The sequence below is a fragment of the Rhamphochromis sp. 'chilingali' genome, assembly GCF_963969265.1.
Source record: "Rhamphochromis sp. 'chilingali' genome assembly, chromosome: 11".
Classification (NCBI taxonomy): Eukaryota; Metazoa; Chordata; class Actinopteri; order Cichliformes; family Cichlidae; genus Rhamphochromis; species Rhamphochromis sp. 'chilingali'.
Window position 1 is genome coordinate 13,400,994 of NC_137938.1, and position 18,979 is coordinate 13,419,972.

Here is an 18,979-nt window from a genome sequence, read left to right on the forward strand (position 1 = left end):
CGCGTGCTTCCGGGTTCTCACTTGGAGGATATAAAGAAGAGCTGCGCAATGTCAACAGTAGGCTAGAAACACAGGGGGCAAAACAAAGCACTTAGAAGCGGGGGTGGTTACATAATAAGCTAAATCAGAGGGCTTTCCAAAGATTTCTCACACATTTATTGACTTTGTTTAAGTTAGCGTCATCGAGTGAGGATGCCTTTTCTCGGACAGGACTGGAGGTCGCCGGGTCAGAGCTGGGTGAAAACCGAAGAGGGATGGAAAAAGACAACAACCGACGACAAAAACAACAATGTCTCCGTGCAGAGGTTGGTCATTAACCGAGAGCTAAGAAATGGCGCTGTCTCTGAGGAGCTTTGGAAATTGAAATGCGCCATCACTTTTGTTTGGTTAGAGAGAGATGGAGGGAGGAGGGACTTTCTTCAAAAGTCCAAACAGCATTATGAACAGAAGCAGGCTGACACACACACCAAACCAAAAACAACTATAGGCCTCCACCTCGGTGTCGTTTCCTTCTCACTCACCTCAGTGTCTTTGTGTGTTTCTGGTTGCTATGTTACTTTCCTAGGCTAATCACCGAGCTATTAATAACCTCCCTAAACAAGTGAGTGGATTAACAAAGATCTGTAAACTTTCCAGATGAGCTACAGTCATTTCAACACGGCCCAAGTTACACTTTTTTCTTTGGGTTTGATGCTGGAGTTGCTCGTTGTGTAGAAGGAAAAGGTTAAAGTGGATTGCAGTTCAAAATAAATTAATAAATAAATGTGTCCTTGTGTTTTTGCAGCTTCTGCAAAGAGGCCGAGGAGGAGGAGAGTTTTAACAAGGAGAACCTGCTGCTTTCTTTCAGCTATGACATGGCTGCCAAGAAGAGGAAAAAAGACTTAATGAACAACAACACAAAAGTCCCATGTGAGTCCTTATTAAAAACAAAAAAAGGAAGCAAAATATTTAGCCCGTTTTAAAGCGTGGGAGTCATAAATCACATAGCAATGCATCAAACTTAAGTTGGAGTAGGTAATACAAGCAGGAGAAAGCTGGAAGGGAAGGCATTGGTGGAGCACCTCCTAATGACACTGATGTTTAGTCATTCTCCTGTATTTCATAAACTCCCTTTCCAAAGGCAGCTCTGAAAACTTAGTTGTGCTGAATACATTTGTCACAGTGTTTATAAGCCGCTTAATGAGGGCAGGCCACTAACGTAAACACTTTGCTTTCTCACAGATTTCCACAGGGAAAAATGGATTTATGTTCATAAAGGAAGCACCAAGGAGGTAACAAACGACTCATTCCGCTTCACATCAACTTTTCATATCGTCATTGCTAATGTAAACATGCTGAGAAAACTATACTCCTGCTGAGGATTGCAATCTAATACCCTGATAATTAAATTCTCCCAGCGCCACGGATATTGTACACTGGGAGAGGCCTTCAACCGCTTAGATTTCTGCAGCGCCATCAAGGACACGAGGAGATTTAATTACGTTGTCAGAGTGAGTTCTCGTTTCTTTCCTTTCTTCTTAGTTTGTGCTGTCTCTTTCTGTTTGTCTTTCTCTGTGGTTGTTAATGGGAGATCTGTTTGTCAGTGGCACAGAAAGGCTTAAGGTTAAGAGGGTGTGTAGGCCTCTGCCAGCTTCTTATCATTGCTCTGCAGACAAGAGTCTCTCAGTGCTGATGATAGGGACCCAGGGAGTGTGTGTTTGAAGTAGGGACACAGTGTGGCTCTTTTTGTTTTGGAATATGATTGCCAAAGCATGTTGGTATCCCATAGGATTAAGCGAGGAACAGATGGATCATGTAGTGAGCTTAAATGACCAATTGGGAGATATTAGTGTCAGTAGCATTGTGGGATATGAACAGAAAACCTGGAAGGCCATGCACGGGAAACTCTTTAATGAAAGTCATCCACACATGCACAGAGTTTGAACAGATTCAGCTTGGTGGGTATTCCTGACAAAGACGAACAAAAAAGTGATGCTCGCTTGCCATCATCTAGTCGAATTTGGAGCTTCTTCCTCACTGAACTGAACACCAGCTCTCCCACATGTGCTCACATGTGAGGCGAAGGTGGGGGAGTGTGTATGCAAGAGGAGGGTGACAGCTGTGCAGTGAGGTGCGACCACCTGACAGTTGCTTCACGAAGCCAAACCCGGTGGTAGTCAGATGATTCGGACCCCTCTGCAAACACAAACACAGATACCTCTGTCAGGTTAAACACCCTCCTTATGTGTTCTCCTCACTCATCCAGTGGTCCAGTGTCACATTTCTGTCTTTCTTTTTCCCTCTCTATGTTGAGTATCTGTGTGTCGTTCTTATCTAAAGAAGCATTTAAATGAGTTGTAGCCTTCTTCAGGAGGACACAAGAAAACTTTCTCTTGGCAGAACAGTGAGGTTTCAGGGGATCGTATTTTATACAGTGTCAAACCCATAAATGGAGATTGGGCTCTAATCTTATCGGAATACAAAATAATCTGGTAGTCCAGATAAGTGTTAGATTTACTGCAGATATTTGGCTAACTCCTATTTGTTAACATCTCTGTTGGAGTTTGGGATTGACCTTTTAGTTCAGGTTCCAGTTAACGAGTGCAGTGTAGTGTGGTAAGCCCAAAGAACAATATGGCTGTGAAACACTAGCGCCTGGTCTGGACACAGTGTCCTAGGTCACTGCTCTTCACTGGTTGTGTCTGATGGCATTTGCGGGTTCATTTAACTCTGTCTCAGTTACACAGATCAGATTCTTCCATGACAAGGCAAGTGGTCCTCCATTTGTTTTTGTTTTTTTTCTTTCTTTTTTTTCATCTCACAGCCAGTGAACGTAGGTTATTTCAAGGGCGAGCCATGTGTAACTTTAAAATGAGCATCAATGCAGAGATGGCACATAATAACAAAAGGTGGCGGCGTGTCTAATTCTGTCGGTGTGTTTGTGGAAAAAGTGTGAGCCGCACGCCAAAGTATAAAGCGCAGTTTAGTGAACTGCAGGAGCTAAAAGTAGATACGGAAACGCACATTGTTCTGCCCGGCTGCTCTACAAAGAGAGGAGCACTTGATGAGCTGCTAAAAGAAGAAGGGCACGGGATTAGGTTTTAGGAATGGCGCTGGGAAGAGGGGGAGGGGGGGGAAGACAGTGAGGAAGGAGTGAAGAAGCTTAAAAATGGCAAAGCTGACAGGGAGCATGAGGATGAAAAGGCTCAAAAAAGGTCATTTGGTTAAAAATGACGCATTATTAAGATGGCTGGTTGGCTGGTTCTTATTTTTCAGTATCCTAGTACCCCAGAAAGTACCCCGCAGTTTACCAGTACGCTGATATACAAACAAAGGTCATGACGTGGTCAAAATGAGCCAGTTTCTCCATGATGTCACAGCATCTGCTGCATGCCAGACATGCCACCCTGTTGGAACCCGCTGTTTGTCCGCTAGCCAACGGCAACAGACATACATACACACACACGCGCGCTTACACAGTCACGCACACTCTGTCAAATGATTCGGCTAATTCACATGACAGGAAAACCAGGACTCAAACGATTAAAAGCTTGTTTGTGCCGGCATGGGGTGGCTGACCTTGTTGACAGCCTGCGCTCTTATCCAACACCTTTCCGAGTAGCTTCTTCCCCTAATAAAAGCCCTAGAATGCTGTTAGACGTCCACAGCTTCACTTGAGAGAAATGACCACATGGAACGTCTCCAAAGTTGTTCTAGGCAGCAATTATTGTTAGAACCAAGTGCTTTGTAAGAATGCAGCCTAACAATCTTTAAGAAACACTGCAGTGGAACAGAGCGTCTCACTTGCAGACAGGATGAAATTTATGTTGTTTCTTTTTTTTCCCCCCCACCTCCCCATTCCTCCAGCTCCTGGAGCTTATTGCCAAGTCCCAGCTCCCCTCACTCAGTGGAGTGGCGCAGAAGAACTACATGAACATTCTGGAAAGAGTGGTACAGAAAGGTGAGCTCTGATGCCCTGCCTCTTCATTTCAGTCTTTTTGTGTTTCAGATGATTTTCTTTTCATGTCGTTTTGTTTCCCTGTGCTGTTCTTAAATATTTGCCCCTCAGTCTTAGTTTTTGCTAAGCTCGTATATACAGCGTAGTGGACTCTTCTCGTCTTACTTTCTCAAAAGTGTAAACACAAATAATGCAGGTATAGCAAAGCTGAAGCTTTCGATATATGATGAAATGAACCTTTGTGATGTCTGAAGAAGGCTGGGGATGGAGTTCAGTGCTTTAGTGGCACGCTGAAAAACACTGACAGTCACCAGACCCGAGTGCAAGTCACAGTGTAAACTAAATGTTCCTTCTGCTAAACAGAGATTCAGGTTGTTTAGGTAGCGTTATGAAACTGTTTTGCCAAATATTTGAAGTTCTGCGGGGCCGTTCCATCACAACCAAATATTTAGTTTAATAGAGATTTTTTTTTTTTTTTAAATAATTTTTATTTAAATTATTTTATTTTGCGGAGTCGCTGTCTACTTGGCTTGAAACTTCATTGTATCATTGTGGTCATTAATCTTGGCTGTTGACCAACTCTCCACAGTCCTCGATGACCAGCAGAACGTCCGCCCCATCAAAGAGCTGCTGCAGACCCTATATGTCTCGCTGTGTGGGCTCGTTCAGGACATGGGCAAGTCTGTGCTGGTGGGGAACATCAACATCTGGGTACACCGAATGGAGAACATCCTGCAGTGGCAGCAACAGCTGGACAACATCCAGATCAATAGGGTAAGCATCTGCCTACAATGCAGAACTCCAGAGGGGCTCTGAAGTGCAAATCTTTATTACATCATAGATTTTCTTCTTTTCTCTCATCTCTTCCTTTTTTTTTTCTTTTTTTTTTTTTTTTTTTAAGCCAACAAATACAGGTATGACTCTGACTGACCTGCCTGCCAGTCTGCAGCTGAACATCATGCACAGTCTTTCTGACGGCAGAGACCTGGTCAGCCTGGGCCAAGTGTGTCCGGAGCTGGGGACCCTCACAGAGGACCGGCTGTTGTGGAAGAAACTCTGCCAGTACCACTTCACAGACAGACAGGCATGTAGAAATTTAAGGGAATGCAAACACTTGCGTACGTGGAATGTTCAGATGGCCTTTATGGCATCTGTGATAAAGCTAGCCTGGAAAATGGGAGGCAGTAACCCAGCACCATGCTCAAAAGGCATGCATTTGATAAGTGAGTGAGGGATTCTCACCTATAGGCTAAAGTGGGTTACAGAGAAGCTTTACAGGATAGACGCCCTTATGACAAAACTATCCATTAAGGTTTCTAAAAATCTCACTCTGAGTGTGACTAGTATTATATGAATAAAATAAAAGCCTGAAGTATTTATTTATTTTTTTTATTTTTTTGAGTAACATTTTTTTAAAAGCCTGTCTTATATTTTAGATCCGGAAGCGGCTGATGGTGTCAGATAAAGGTCACCTGGAGTGGAAAAAAATTTACTTTAAGCTGAGCCGCTGCTATCCTCACAGAGAGCAATACAGCGACACCCTGCACTTCTGCACACACTGCCACATCCTTTTCTGGAAGGTACTCTGCTTCATTCTCTTTCATTTTGCACTTGATCAGTGTAGATGTGAAACTAAAATGTTCTTGTTTTTAAAGCAGAGGGGGGAAAAAGGCATTATAAATTCATGCAATGTTTCTTTTTTTCTTTCAGGATATAAACCACCCCTGCACAGCCAACAACCCAGAAAGCTGCACCATGTCCCTCTCCCCTCAAGACTTTATCAATCTTTTCAAATTCTGATCCCTCCCACTCACAGACGCCCCGAATCCCGATGATCGGACTGTACATACTGCTGTACATATTGTTTTCTTTAATATCACGATTCTTGGATGTATTTTAGAAGAGACTGGAGAGTGCTGAGGCAGCGGGACAGTTATGCAATCAGGTTTCTTTTGAGCGAGCACTGAGAACCCATCAGAGTGGGTTAACTGTGGAAAGCTAGTGGACGTGACGAAGAGCAGTAGTGATGTCGAGGAAATCGGGCTACATGCGAAGGAAATGAAGGGAATACTTAACTGCTGGAGTTCAATCTTAGTTTAATGTGTTTTCTGAAATTACACTTGCAAAGTAAAAGCACCTTTTGAACTTTAGATTTGAGCACCTTTTTTTGGATTTTGTTTTTTCTTTTAATCTTGTATTTCAGTGGTTTCCAGTAATTGTTCTTCAAAGGAAGAAGAGCGATTTCTTTAAAGTTGTATTTGTTATTGCTCGTATGGGGAGGTGCAGTGTGCTTGGTGTTTAGATGGAGTCTGTACTAATATTCATGTTTGGAACTGGGATGAAGAAAAGTAAATGTTAGGTTGCAGCGGTACCTAAGAGAAAATGAATGTAAGCATGAGTTGTAAATAACCGTTTAGACTGGGTTTGACACGTTGACTCACTGTCAGTCTTTTCTATTTTGATTTCTTTTTCACTTTTATAAGGATTTGATTTTTTTTTTTTCCTGTTGCAGGCGATACAGCCGCAGCACGTGAGTGCAGTATTACCAAAGATTGTTATCAAAGTCAGTGTAACAGTGGTGTGTGCCTTTATCATGAAACTTGAAGCCGTATAGGTACAGCTTGTGCCTTGTTTGCAATGCTTTCAGATCCTAATGCTGTTTATTTTATTTTATTTTTTATCATTTTAAACATCAAGTGTCTCATTTACAGAAGGGTTAAGCTCTGAGGCTCTCACACCAAAGTTAACTGTTTGAGATATCCCGCATGACATCGAGCTGATTGTGTTTACTTAATGAGATTTTTGGCAAGCGGCTCAGCTTGTGCACTTGGGTTTGAAGGAAAAGTGCAGTCTGACCCAGACTCACTTTTTTATTTTTTATTTTATTTTATTTTATTTTTTCACTGATCAGACAGTGAAGAATGATGTACATGCTATGCAATGCATTCTCTTTATGTTCTGTTCAATTAATAAAAGGGGGGCAAAAAAGCCCTTAAAGCTGGTGTCATTTCTGAGTAGTCGCTACACCTTTCTATGGGGGGGGATGAATAGAGCACTTGATCATCATGGTATAACACACAGTTAAACTTCAAGGAATCAATCTGTCCAGTAAGGAAGCAGAATCCATTGTACACCAGTTCACTTTCCTTGGTGCAAATGAAAGTGACAAGTGCTCTGGAGTGGAAACAACTGCAAAATAAGGAAGCTTCTTGCTAGTTTCCCCATCACTCCTGGTAGCTGGAGGTTAGACAGGTAGTCCAGCTCCTCCAGGGTGCGTGTGTGTGTGTGTGTGTGCGCGCGCGCGTGCACAAGAAAATTTAGTGTGTCTGAGAACGGTTTCCAGTGTGTGAAGATCTGAGGAGAGCTAGGCAGGACTTATTTTGTGCAAGCATGAGTGCTGCTAGAGTCCTACAAAATGACCTCCAGCTGGCTACTTGTCTGCATGTTTCTGACCAAAATGGGAAGTAACAGACTTGGCATGATGTCCTGACATAATTTAGTGGGACTGAAGTTCTCAGACCAGTACCATGCAGCTTAGTGTGCATTCTCTTAGTAACACCAGAATTGCCAGGCCCAACACTGGCACCCCATTCTCTTGCACAAAGGAGCAGATACTGGTGCTGCTGGGTTACCTCCCTCTCTTCCTGTGTAATGGCCCCTCTCGTGGGATCTCTGCAACACTTTTGAGACAGTAAACATTCCTGCAACAGCATACATTGATGTGCCATTTTTGGAGGACCTGGTCTACTTGTGCAGCCTGAATGGGCTGCAGGTACTGTCTCATGTTACCAGTAGTGATAAGGATGCAAGCAAAAAGCAGGGTTAGAGAGAAATCAGGCAGCAGGGAAAAGGAGAGAGCAATGGTTCTGTGGGCACCACCTGTAAAACCATTCCCTCTTAGGGGGGTTGTCTTGTAATTTTTCCCCTAATCGGTGAACCTCGTAACTTTCATGTTTACCAAAGCAAGCATAATGAATTCACAAAACTCGATAGACTGATATGCCTTAAGTTTAACTGACTTTGTGTAATACCGTGATCATTAAGTGCGCCGTTAATTTAAAAAAAAAAGAAGAAGTTTCCTTTATTTATTGAACGGCGTATACAATGAGCTTACATGAGGACAATTTTTAAACATTTTCTAGGTTTCTTGCTGGAGGTGAACAGAGGCCGCACCATAGGTATCTGTGTGCCCCCAATTGGACAAATGATGAACTACACTGCAGTTTAAAAAACTCTTGGTATGTTCACTGTGGTCATGGTGCAACAGTTACTGAGAGGTTTGCCTCAGATTTATGCTTCTTTTCAAATGTGAGTGTTATTGACACAAACCAAAGCATTCAGGCAGTGTCAGCCTTGTATAGAGAGATTCATGCTATAAACTGACACTGTGGCTCTGAAGTGAAAATCTAAATGACTTCAGCAATTTTTCAAGCACTTTTTTAATCATTGCAGAAAGACAACTGTTTCAAGTTACAAATAAAAAAAAAAGAAAAAGTAACGTTTTCCCCCCATGAAATGAACACACACCCACACACACATGAAATAATTTACGTTTTATCACACATTGTTAAATAAATAATATTTATACAAATATGTAATTTTTTAAAATTTTACTCAGAAAGCTGATTTAGCACGCTGTGCTTCTCCCAATGCAGAATTGCACATACAGTACTGCCCTGCTCCTCAGGGTATACAGGTTATGGAGTAGTTCAGCATGTGGAAGCATGACAGGTGTGACTGGCAAAGGCATTGCACTGCCCTCAAAGCAACAATACACCGGCATCATCTTAAGGCCATTATAAATGGTTTAGCCTGTGTGCGTTTGTATAACCTGCACGATCCTCCTCTTCCTCAGTAACCTGCTTGCAAACCTGCTGCCCATGCTACATCAAAAAGAAGCCGGTGTATTGATGCTTTGAGAGTACAGAAAGAAGGCGATGTTAATGATACATTCCCATCTTGTTTTTGTGATAGTAAGTCAAAGAACTGATATTGTCGAAATATTTTTCTTCCCACTCCCACATTCTTGCAGTTTTTTTTTTACTACTATCATGCGGACATGATCTACAGTCTGTGCCCCGTTGTAACAAGTAATAAGCACCAATAAAAACTTTCCAATTTAAACTCCTACTATAGTCTCTGTTGTGTGACACTACACAAAATCTACATTAGTTCAAATAAAATCATGAAGTTGGTTGCATACTAGTAACATTGTACCACGTCGTCACCTTTTGCATCCTTCCTCCGTAGTTTTAAAAATAATATGGCATGGTGTGAAAGTCATCTGTAATATAATATTTCAAACAGTGTTTTCAGGTGGTCCTTCAGTGAAGCTGATGCAGCTCTCTGTTTTGCTAACACTTCTTTAAACAGCTAATGAGTTAATGAGTAGTCAGTGAGCAATGAGTTATGCCTACCACAGTTGGCCCCTTATCTCTTAAAATCTACTCTAATACTTTTTAATAATCATTCAGCTTTGGCAAAAATGTTACTTTTTGTTTGTTCTTCCAGTGCTGTTTCAGACAGAAATCCAGAAAAAAACCTCTCAGACCACCACCGGCCAGAGAAATGCTGGAAATGCTGAGGATCGCCAGTTGTTTATGAGGTGTAGCCGGGGAAAATAGTTGCCACTGTACACTTCAACATCTGTAAATTCAAACAAAGAAGCTCTAAGAATTTTATGGCTTCTGTGCACTTACAACTTTGGGGATTTTCAGAGGTATGAATGAAGAAGAAAGTTGCGAAGAAAGGCAAAAAGAAGAGTTACCAGCGTTAGTAAATGTCACAGAGAGGAACATTTTCTCTTTCAGAGTTCTGAATAATCCACTCAATAGCATCCCAACCCTACAGATTCACAGAGAGAAAGAAAGGTTAAAAACAAGACCAAGGCCCAGTGAACATCCTGGTGGGGTTGTAAACCACTGACTGTGCTTCTGCCAGAGTGGTAAAGAAACTAGCAGAGAAAGCAGAGGCCCACTTAGAAGACATGCAAAGACTGTATTATTTGAATCTGCATTCATCATCAAATCAGGGTGCAAAAGACAAATAAAAAGAGAAACATATTATGTGTTACCTTCCTGGCGTTAGCTGACATACTCCTGGCCATCATGGCTTCCAGGTAGCTGCCCAGACTGACTCCCTTCACTGTAATGATGGCTTCCTGGGTCAGGACAGTCCTGAGCAGAGAGAGCACAGGCGATGGCAGAGACATCGTTAAACAGAAAAACATTACCGTAACATCTTGTTTCTGCAAAAAAATAGTGTCACGTTGATTCTGGCTCCTATCTCTTAGCCCTTTAAAAATGGACTGATGGTATTCATTCTAAACACATGCAAATAAAATAAAAGTTAGACTACTTACACCTCAGGATTTTCTGGGTGTGGTCTATAAAGAAGCCTCTCATCCACAGATATGAGGTTAGTTAGAGTGATCTGGAAAATAAAAGGGTAGATGGTGACAAAGTCTGTGCCACACTTTGTTTAAAAGCATTTATCAAGCTGCAAGCCTCCATATTAACTTACATTTGTTGAGCACAACTCCATCTTTTTCTCCTCTGGATCAACTATGGAATGTTCCTTCACATAGGTCTGTGTCTGGTTGGTTCCCAGTATCTACAGACAGAAATATACAGCACAGACACACTAAATCACACCAGCAATCAAACCTGTACTGGCAACAGCCTAATTACTACAAACACTTCATTCACCTGAAGTGTTTGTAGTCACTTCAGGTGAATGAATTGTTGTGCTGTCATTCCTTTGAAACACGGAACCCCTGCAAGACATTGAGAACCATTTCATATATCTGTATCTGCTGATGACTGACCGCTCTGACGATAGCCGGTAGGCCCCACTCTGTGCTGAGGAGTCTGTGGCTGTGAAGCCGGCCCTCTGTGTCCAGACTGCGGTCCAACACGTCCACCCCGATCACATTAGGGTTCATGGGATTGGGGTACTTCCTCATAGCAGCCTTGATCACCGTCTCCCAAGGGTAACTGCACACAGACCAGGACAAGATAACGTTTAAATGTGGTTACAACAGCAGCCATCAAAAATCTTCCATTGTTGGTTTCTGAAAGACACACTCTGGCTTGGACAGGTGTGGTTAGTGATCATCCTTGAAACATCATCAGTGGCACGCCTCCTGGTGTCAAGCCCATATAAAGACTTACCATCATGACTTAACATAGAGCAGACTGACTGGAGATATGGAGCCATGAGCTTCACCGTTTAAAGCACCGGGTTACATTAAGTTAAAGACAAGGACATGCCGGCTCAGTGTGCTGACCAACCTGAAAACATGCTCCGTGCTCCAAATTTTCATTTTATATGTCAGTCTGTTGACCTTATCGCGGAACAAAACGCCCTTTTCACCGCACCATTATAATGAGGAACTAGCTCCAGTAATGGGAGAATGAGGCCTGTGATGACAGAAGCTCACGAACATCAATGCAGTGAGTCCAGGGAACACATCCCAGCTTTTCTCCGCATATCAGCTTCGCGTAAAAACTGCGCAAAACACCCTGCGATCCCCGCGTCACGGCGACGACAGGCAGATGGCCTGTAATGGATGAATTCAAGTAAATCGTCCCGCTAGGACACAAAAGAAGCCGGTGCAACTGCGGAGGCAAGTAGCGTCAAGTCACATAGTGAGATACAGGAGTCAGGTCGCACATTTCAGAATAAAATCCTCGCTCGAGTGTCCTGATCAGTCGACGACACTGGTTTTACCGACATCACGTAGAGTATGTGGACGATCTCATGGAGATATACAGTTCATAAACGTTAATTAGCATTAATCTTTTTATTAGTGTCAGAATTTTTCTATATGAATGTACTCGTAATGAACAGCGCCCTAAACTGCAATCATATCTCTTAATTTGTATCATTAATGGCGTTTATACAACTCTTTAATGCACTATGATGCAACACTTTCAATGAGTGTATTCCAATGAGATTTCTGCGAAGGGTACCGCTCTTCCTGTCTGACTCTGCTTGTGTCCGGCTGACTTGACTAAAGCTGGTGAAGCGCTTGTTGCTGCATCCGTCTCAATTTGTGCGCATGTGCAAAGCATCCTTCCCTCATCCACCGACAAGTGGCAGCAAAGGAGCGGGGTTGAGTCAAGTTGCACGAAGGAGATCGTAAACCTAACCGGAAATAAAGGGTAAGTCCTTTCCAATAAAAACCCAAAGTGCGCTATTAAAAAGGAGAAAAGAAAAGAAAAGAAAAATAGAAAAACAACAAACCAAACCATATAGACAATAATAATAATAATATTATTTAATGATTATTATTATTATTATTAATAATAATAATAATAATGACAATAATAATAATAATACGCTACGTCGAGATGAACGCAATCAACTTTTGGAGATTTACTTACCTGGATGATTGAGAATGCATCAAGACGAAACTATTATTATTATTATTATTATTATTATTATTATTATTATTATTATTATTATTATCATATAATATTATTATAATAATATAAGATCATTGGGGTGGGGTGCAATCAGTTGGGAACAAAATCTTATTATTTTTGAAATATAACCGGAAGTACAACATAATAACTGTTTGGATTTACGCTCGTGTTGTTGGTATTCATAGAAGCAGACGCGCAGTGGAGGCTAGTATGGTCCCTTAACGAGAATTTCGTGCCATTGCCGTTCATTCAGCGGCCCGTCTGTTTCACTCCAAATAACGGAACAATTCATCAGGTCACATAAAAGTCTATCAGGAGATTGGAGGTCGGATTAACGCGCATCGCGTGACCTTGCACTGAATGTAAAAATAGTGGGATTTTCTTTTAAAGCACCGACACGGTAAGGAAACGAGCATCCTCATCCGCGCGGAGGTGAAGGCGAGACAAATGTCGCTATTGTGGCCTACTGTGCGATGCATGCAGACGTTGAGTGTCAGATCATGTGTTTTGTGGAAAGCGTTGTTTTAATGGCGCATAGATACAATCAGCTGTGAGTTTTTGAGAGATCAGGCTGACAATAAGACTGCTCGTGCAGCCCGTGGTTGAAGGCCGGGATTGCATGCCGCAGAAAGCAAACCCGTGACACAGAGTGGGCTTTTTAAAACGCATGCAATAAAGCTTTTATCGCAATAAAAGCTTTTAGAGATATGCGTATTAAATACGAATCTTAACTTCCATATAAATTGCAATTATTGTCTTATTCTCTGATCGGTTTTTGTGTAGAGCGCGTGCAGGAATATGGCAGATGCTGCAGCATCGCTTGATCCGCTCCGGGCCGGAGAGAGAAAGGGGAGGAGAGGGAGGTGGGGGGTGGTGCACCTTTTTAGGAGCGTTAAATCACACCCTGCGTCTGAATGTGCAATCCACAGTCAGAGTATTTCATCCTGGCTCTCTTTACAGGAGATGAGGCATTTCATTGTAAAAGTATGTAAGGCATCTTCTCGTTCGAAGAGTCACCAGGTTGGCTGTTGGTCGTGTTCAAACCAAAAATCTGCTGACACATGCGCTCTACCAGCCTGTGTTCCCAGCTTTTGTGCGCAATGAACCCTATTGCCCAACTACCAAGGCCTCATGGAGCACCAAACTCCTATCATATAACTGACCTCCCGTTGGCCTATTGATCTATTTATTTGATTACTTTTCTGAGGAGTGGTGTTAAAATAAAATTATTGCCATTATTAAGATGTCTTTTCCCTGTTATTGCTCTTCTACATAATGACACCACTCAACCTCAGTGAATTTAGCTCTGTTTATTAAATGGTTGTCTGTTTTATTTCAGGTTAACTACCCCAGCCATGGAGATCATCACACATTTAATCAACGACACCATAGAGTTCTACAAGTGGACCCTCACTATTGCAGGTAATACCTTCAAAACATCCGGCATGCCTGAGAGCATCTGTGTGAGATATTTTAAGATCAGAGAAGTTGTATTTATCAGTGAGTAAATGCACATTCACTTGCCCGTGTGTCCAGCCTTAGATATTATGTATCACTCTGCAGGGTTCTTGCTGCTGTGAGTCATTATAGAGGGAGTTAGTATAAGAATAGTGCATCACTGGCAATTTGTTAACAAATTACTCAATACTTTAGGACATATAGTAGCTATATATGTACTGCAATATACCGCAGTATGTATTTATGTTGCTACACCCAGTAACAGGCCCTGTACCCTTTATCAACCCAGGATATACTTGGATGCTCTCTCAAAGTATCACCATCAAACTGACCACTGGGCATCCACCTGCAGGATATTATCTGTTATCTGCACTACTACTCAGCACGAGCACTCCTCTCAAAATATACTGAACCCACGCTGCATCAGTGCAATGCAAATATTACGAATATTTATGTAACTCTATGAAAACATGTTTCTGTCAGACAAGCGTGTGGAGAAATGGCCCCTGATGGACAACCCCCTACCCACGCTCGCCATCAGCACCTCCTACCTCCTCTTTCTCTGGCTTGGGCCCAAATACATGAAGAACAGAGAGCCCTTCCAGCTCCGCAAAACCCTTATTGTCTACAACTTCAGCATGGTCTTCCTCAACTTCTTCATCTTTAAAGAGGTAGATTGTCACATTGTTTTGATTGTTACTTGCACGTGTCCAATAACTGCAGTCAGTGAATTAAATCTGATATCCTCTTATTCCAGCGTTAACTGTGCTCCCGAGTTGATACGTTACAGCAGCCGTTTTGTCCTCTGGGTTTAGACTAACCTAATTACAGTGTACTCATGCTCTTGTCTGCACTCCATCTCTTCTTTTCTCTGCCATTATCACTGTATGCTTGATAGCAGTGACTCAATGGACACTCTTGTTTTTTCAGCTGTTTATGGCAACGCGAGCAGCCAGATACAGTTACATTTGTCAATCGGTGGATTATTCAGATGATCCCAATGAAGTCAGGGTGAGTGTTCAGAGCGTGCACACACACACACACTTGCATAGATAAACTCTGAATATAGTAGTGGGACTTCAGCTGTTTATGTAACTTACTATTTTAAGACTTTTGTGGCTACAATAATTAGTTTCCTTGGAACCAGATCCCTACCTGTTAATAATTCTCCACTGTACCCATGGTTCAGAAAATTACAGTCAGCCTGCCAGGGACACGTCACTCAGAGAGCTTTTAGAAACATGAGCGGCGTCCATACATTTAGAGCATGGGCCTGTTATCAGAAAAAAGTACAAGCCGGAGTTGAATGGTGTTCAGTTTCACCTTCCTTCCTGTTGCTCCATGACGTAGTTTGAAACAGAAACCACAAGTGAGTCAGTCTCGGGTCGAGGTTAAGATTTCCAAAATCAGAGTTCACGCACATGTAGCTCTTGATCATATATGTTCATATGTTAACAGTCTTTTTCTTCTCCTTCTTTATTTCTGTGGGAGTCAGGTGGCAGGAGCTCTGTGGTGGTATTTCATCTCCAAGGGCATTGAGTATCTGGACACTGTGTTTTTCATCTTGAGGAAAAAATTTAACCAGGTCACCTTCCTTCACGTCTACCATCATTGCTCCATGTTCACGCTCTGGTGGATTGGCATCAAGTGGGTGGCAGGAGGACAGTGTGAGTAGCTCACAACACAGCAGACATCAGCTATATGCTGAATTTATCAGCATTGCTGTTGATAAAGCCTTCACCGGCTCTGTAGTTTTGTGGTTTATACTGGGTGAGGGCTGGGAAGAGACACAAATCCCTTGGTGGGTGCTTCAGGAAGCTAAACCAAACATGTGGAGCTACTTGTCTATAAACCTTTTATTCACTACTGGTAAATGTATTCATTATTGTTGTTTGTTGAGCTTATTTTTTTTATAATATGCATCTGCATATTAACAGCCATGCTAGCAACTCTGTAAAGGTATACCACAGGCAGAGGTGCACTTTGAGCTAAGTGCTAATGCCAACAAGGCAACATGTTGAGAGTAATAGCATTTAATCGCTGAAGTTTACTATTGGGTACAATGTTTATCATGTTCACAGTATGTATTTAGCATGATAACACACTATCACTTGCTAATTAGTAAACGCAGGTGCAGCTATATGTATATTTGCAAGTAGATGATTGTGACTGAGAGTAAACTGAGTCTGAACACTGATGAGGAAGCTAGATGACAAATTTCACTGAAACCCACAAGCATAGTATCGTCATATGTAGCTTGGATAGTTTAATCTGGATTCATGGGGCCCCTGGACCTACACTTGTTTGTATCTCCCACCCCCTCAACTATTGTCTTTTTATTGGATACAGACAGCAGGAGTTCAAAGCAACTCAGTTTAAGATTTTTTTTTAACTATAGTAAGCAGAACAAAATTAAAAACTTATTGTTTCTTCTACTGCAGCATTCTTTGGTGCACATATGAATGCGATGATCCATGTCCTGATGTACCTGTATTACGGTCTTGCCTCCTGTGGACCTAAGATCCAAAAGTACCTGTGGTGGAAGAAGTATCTGACAATTATCCAGATGGTAGGTTGATTTCCAGGGTGGCTGATTTTGAAATTAAATATATTGATTGTAGGGATCATTTGACTGAAAATCATTCTTCTTGCTATGAAAGAACAGTGAAAACACAATATGGTGCAAAAGCATAACTCTTATTCTCTCTTTGGGGCTCAGGTTCAGTTCCATGTCACCATCGGTCACACGGCCTTGTCTCTCTATGTCAACTGCGATTTCCCCCACTGGATGCACTACTCCCTCATCTGCTACGCCATCACCTTCATCGTCCTGTTTGGCAACTTCTACTATCAAACCTACCGCCGCCAGCAACCCGCACGTCGCGACGTGTCCTCTTCCTCTAAAGCCGGCAAGGCTGTTTCTAATGGCACCCTCAACGGCCTCAGCAAAGCTGCCAACGGAGCAATGCTGATGGGGAGCAAAGAGGAGAAACCCCAGGAGAACTCTGGGAGGAGAAAGAGGAAAGGACGAGCTAAAAGAGATTAAAGGAGGGTGAGTCAAAGAGGTTCAGGTGAGGTAGGGCCTTGCTTGGTTTCTAGGCTGATCGTGCTAAAACATGAAAGACTTACTTTGAGGAAGATTTAGATAAGTGGATGATCAGGTGGGATGAGTTTATTTAAGCCATGATCTGAGTTGTATATAAAATACGAGGCAGGCATTTTTTGTTAAGAGAGGACCATTCTGTTACTAAAAGGTGATCGCTGGTCATACACCGGATGACCATTATCACAACACCAAATACAACAGTTTCTGGTGTCAGACAGAGCTTTGTATTCCTTCTCTTTATTGTGGCGCTGAGTAGACCTGCTTCCATGAGTGACTTTTAGCTAGTTAAAATCGAAGCCTGAAAAGTGAGAAAGTTGCATTTAATGCATCTGAGCTGGTAAAAAGCAATTAGAAACTGCTATACTGAGACAGGAATACACATGATAACAGAAATGTCTATTTATATTTGAGTGTATTCTTATTTTTTGTTGCTTACCTGTACAGATACAAAGCTGACGATAACGTACACTATCGTGTCAGTTTTGTCCTCATATTATTTACATGTTGTTGACGTTGCACAGGTGAGACTTTGAGTTTACAGCACCTGTGTGCTGCAAACTGACACTCCTACAGGTAGCCACTTAGTTGTGCAGATGAAACTGTCTTATTTACACTAATTTATTTATGGGATATAAATGCTCACTTTTGAGCTGTCATCCATTAACGCACAAGTATACATATATATACATATATATATGTATATATATATATGTATATATATGTAAAGGAGAAGAAGAAATCCATATGCAGAGATACATAGGGGTACATAGAAATAGGAGTAAATGAATTGTCAACCCTGATTGGATGATGCTGTTCCACTGCTGCTTTTAAGATGAAAAGATTAGCTTCAGCTCACATGGGGGTGACAAATTATTATTTCTATTTACAACCATAACCAATTTTGCATATCCTTACCTGTATGTAATGTGATGAAATGTAATAAATGTTATTCAGATAAATGATGAATCTGATGACTATCTCAGTGTTCCCCCACCACCACCCCACCCCCGTCAGCGAAGCTGGCTGCGTTGTGTCTTTGCTGATGTTTACTTGTCTTTTTATATTCTGTCCTCTCAGAAGTTGTCGTTCGTCTTAGACCCTGGTGAAGATGTAATGTGCTGACGACATGGTGGCATTCTGGCTTCCCTTTTGTACTTGTAGAGAATTCAGAGCTAGCTTACAGCTGCTACCTTTTTTTAAAGAAACAAAACATCACGTTAACTAAACCTGCCTTCAGCGCTGTTTTCTTTGAGAAAAACTCCTTTACGTATTCAGTCAACTTTTCAGATTGAATTCATGCCTGGAGCAGGCTTGAATGTAAATTTATCAGAAACAAGATTTGGATTAGAAAAGATAAAAGATAATGATTTCTACATAAAAAGACTTTGTGTGCATCTATTAGAACTATGTATGCATTACCACTGTCTGTAGTATATGGAGCATAAATGATCAGCCTGATATATATGAACAACTCCTGGCTTATTTCATCTTTCAGCTAATGTGTTTCAATGTCATTTTATTTATTGGTTATTTATTGTTATGTAAATACTGTTTTCCACCTTGCTAAGAGTAATTGTCTATGTATTTGTCTTCTTTTTGTGTTGTACATATTATATTGTGATATTTTGGACACTGCTCATTTGGGAATGTTCCTGCCTTTTCTGCTTGGGCGTTTTATAAGTCAACATTGCTTCTGTTTTTAATTTCTTCCTTTTTTCTTTTTAATATCTTATCTTTGAACTCTCTTCAGATTAAACTAAACTGAATGCCTGTACAAATGCTGACTTGGTTTAATTGTCTCCTTCATGGTGCAGTTTGTCTTTAACAAAGATATTTTCATTCAGCACTTACCAGAATCTTCATTAGGTACACCTGTACAACTGCTTGTTAATGCAAATATCTAATCAACCAATCACGTGGCAGCAAATCAATGCATACATGGGAAAGGTCAAATTGAGCATCACAATGTGGAAAAAAGGTGATTTAAATTACCTTGAATGTGGCGTGGTTGCTGGGGCCAGACAGATTTGTATTTAATATTTGCTGATC

General features: G+C 41.6%; 3 protein-coding genes across 4 annotated transcripts; 2 read left to right on the plus strand and 1 right to left on the minus strand.

The window, feature by feature from the left end:
* Positions 1-6,933, plus strand: fbxo32 (F-box protein 32). The gene is made up of 9 exons (XM_080897435.1): positions 1-305; positions 785-909; positions 1,222-1,271; positions 1,398-1,490; positions 3,847-3,940; positions 4,527-4,711; positions 4,839-5,021; positions 5,374-5,517; positions 5,648-6,933. Exons 1-9 carry the CDS (start codon positions 193-195, stop codon positions 5,735-5,737), a joined length of 1,077 nt encoding a protein of 358 aa, XP_080753561.1. The 5' UTR covers positions 1-192; the 3' UTR covers positions 5,738-6,933.
* Positions 6,934-8,477: 1,544 nt separating this feature from the next.
* prelid3a (PRELI domain containing 3A) lies at positions 8,478-12,102 on the minus strand. Of its 2 annotated transcripts, XM_080896136.1 has the most exons (7): positions 11,230-12,095; positions 10,764-10,932; positions 10,460-10,549; positions 10,299-10,369; positions 10,011-10,113; positions 9,705-9,781; positions 8,478-9,583 (listed from the first exon to the last, which is right to left on the minus strand). In XM_080896136.1, exons 1-6 carry the CDS (start codon positions 11,259-11,261, stop codon positions 9,710-9,712), a joined length of 537 nt encoding a protein of 178 aa, XP_080752262.1. In that variant the 5' UTR covers positions 11,262-12,095; the 3' UTR covers positions 8,478-9,583; positions 9,705-9,709. The 2 variants fall into 2 exon arrangements, with proteins under 2 accessions (XP_080752262.1, XP_080752263.1); XM_080896137.1 differs by lacking the exon at positions 9,705-9,781 and having other exon boundaries at positions 11,230-12,102.
* A 386-nt stretch (positions 12,103-12,488) lies between these two features.
* Positions 12,489-18,700, plus strand: elovl4a (ELOVL fatty acid elongase 4a). Its single transcript, XM_080895895.1, has 7 exons — positions 12,489-12,766; positions 13,706-13,788; positions 14,308-14,495; positions 14,755-14,835; positions 15,320-15,491; positions 16,266-16,393; positions 16,544-18,700. Exons 2-7 carry the CDS (start codon positions 13,722-13,724, stop codon positions 16,868-16,870), a joined length of 963 nt encoding a protein of 320 aa, XP_080752021.1. The 5' UTR covers positions 12,489-12,766; positions 13,706-13,721; the 3' UTR covers positions 16,871-18,700.
* Positions 18,701-18,979: the final 279 nt, after the last annotated feature.

Excerpts from the sequence above, each read along its gene's own strand:
- prelid3a (XM_080896136.1), bottom strand. The coding sequence starts at position 11,261 with ATGAAAATTTGGAGCACGGAGCATGTTTTCAG. Across the intron at positions 10,933-11,229 it reads AGCACGGAGCATGTTTTCAG|TTACCCTTGGGAGACGGTGA; the intron begins GTTGGTCAGCAC and ends GTCTGTGTGCAG. Across the intron at positions 10,370-10,459 it reads TGGAGTTGTGCTCAACAAAT|ATCACTCTAACTAACCTCAT; the intron begins GTAAGTTAATAT and ends TTTATTTTCCAG.
- elovl4a (XM_080895895.1), top strand. The coding sequence starts at position 13,722 with ATGGAGATCATCACACATTTAATCAACGACACCATAGAGTTCTACAAG. Across the intron at positions 13,789-14,307 it reads GTGGACCCTCACTATTGCAG|ACAAGCGTGTGGAGAAATGG; the intron begins GTAATACCTTCA and ends TGTTTCTGTCAG. Across the intron at positions 14,496-14,754 it reads ACTTCTTCATCTTTAAAGAG|CTGTTTATGGCAACGCGAGC; the intron begins GTAGATTGTCAC and ends TTGTTTTTTCAG.
- fbxo32 (XM_080897435.1), top strand. The coding sequence starts at position 193 with ATGCCTTTTCTCGGACAGGACTGGAGGTCGCCGGGTCAGAGCTGGGTG. Across the intron at positions 1,491-3,846 it reads GATTTAATTACGTTGTCAGA|CTCCTGGAGCTTATTGCCAA; the intron begins GTGAGTTCTCGT and ends CCATTCCTCCAG. Across the intron at positions 5,518-5,647 it reads GCCACATCCTTTTCTGGAAG|GATATAAACCACCCCTGCAC; the intron begins GTACTCTGCTTC and ends TTTTTCTTTCAG.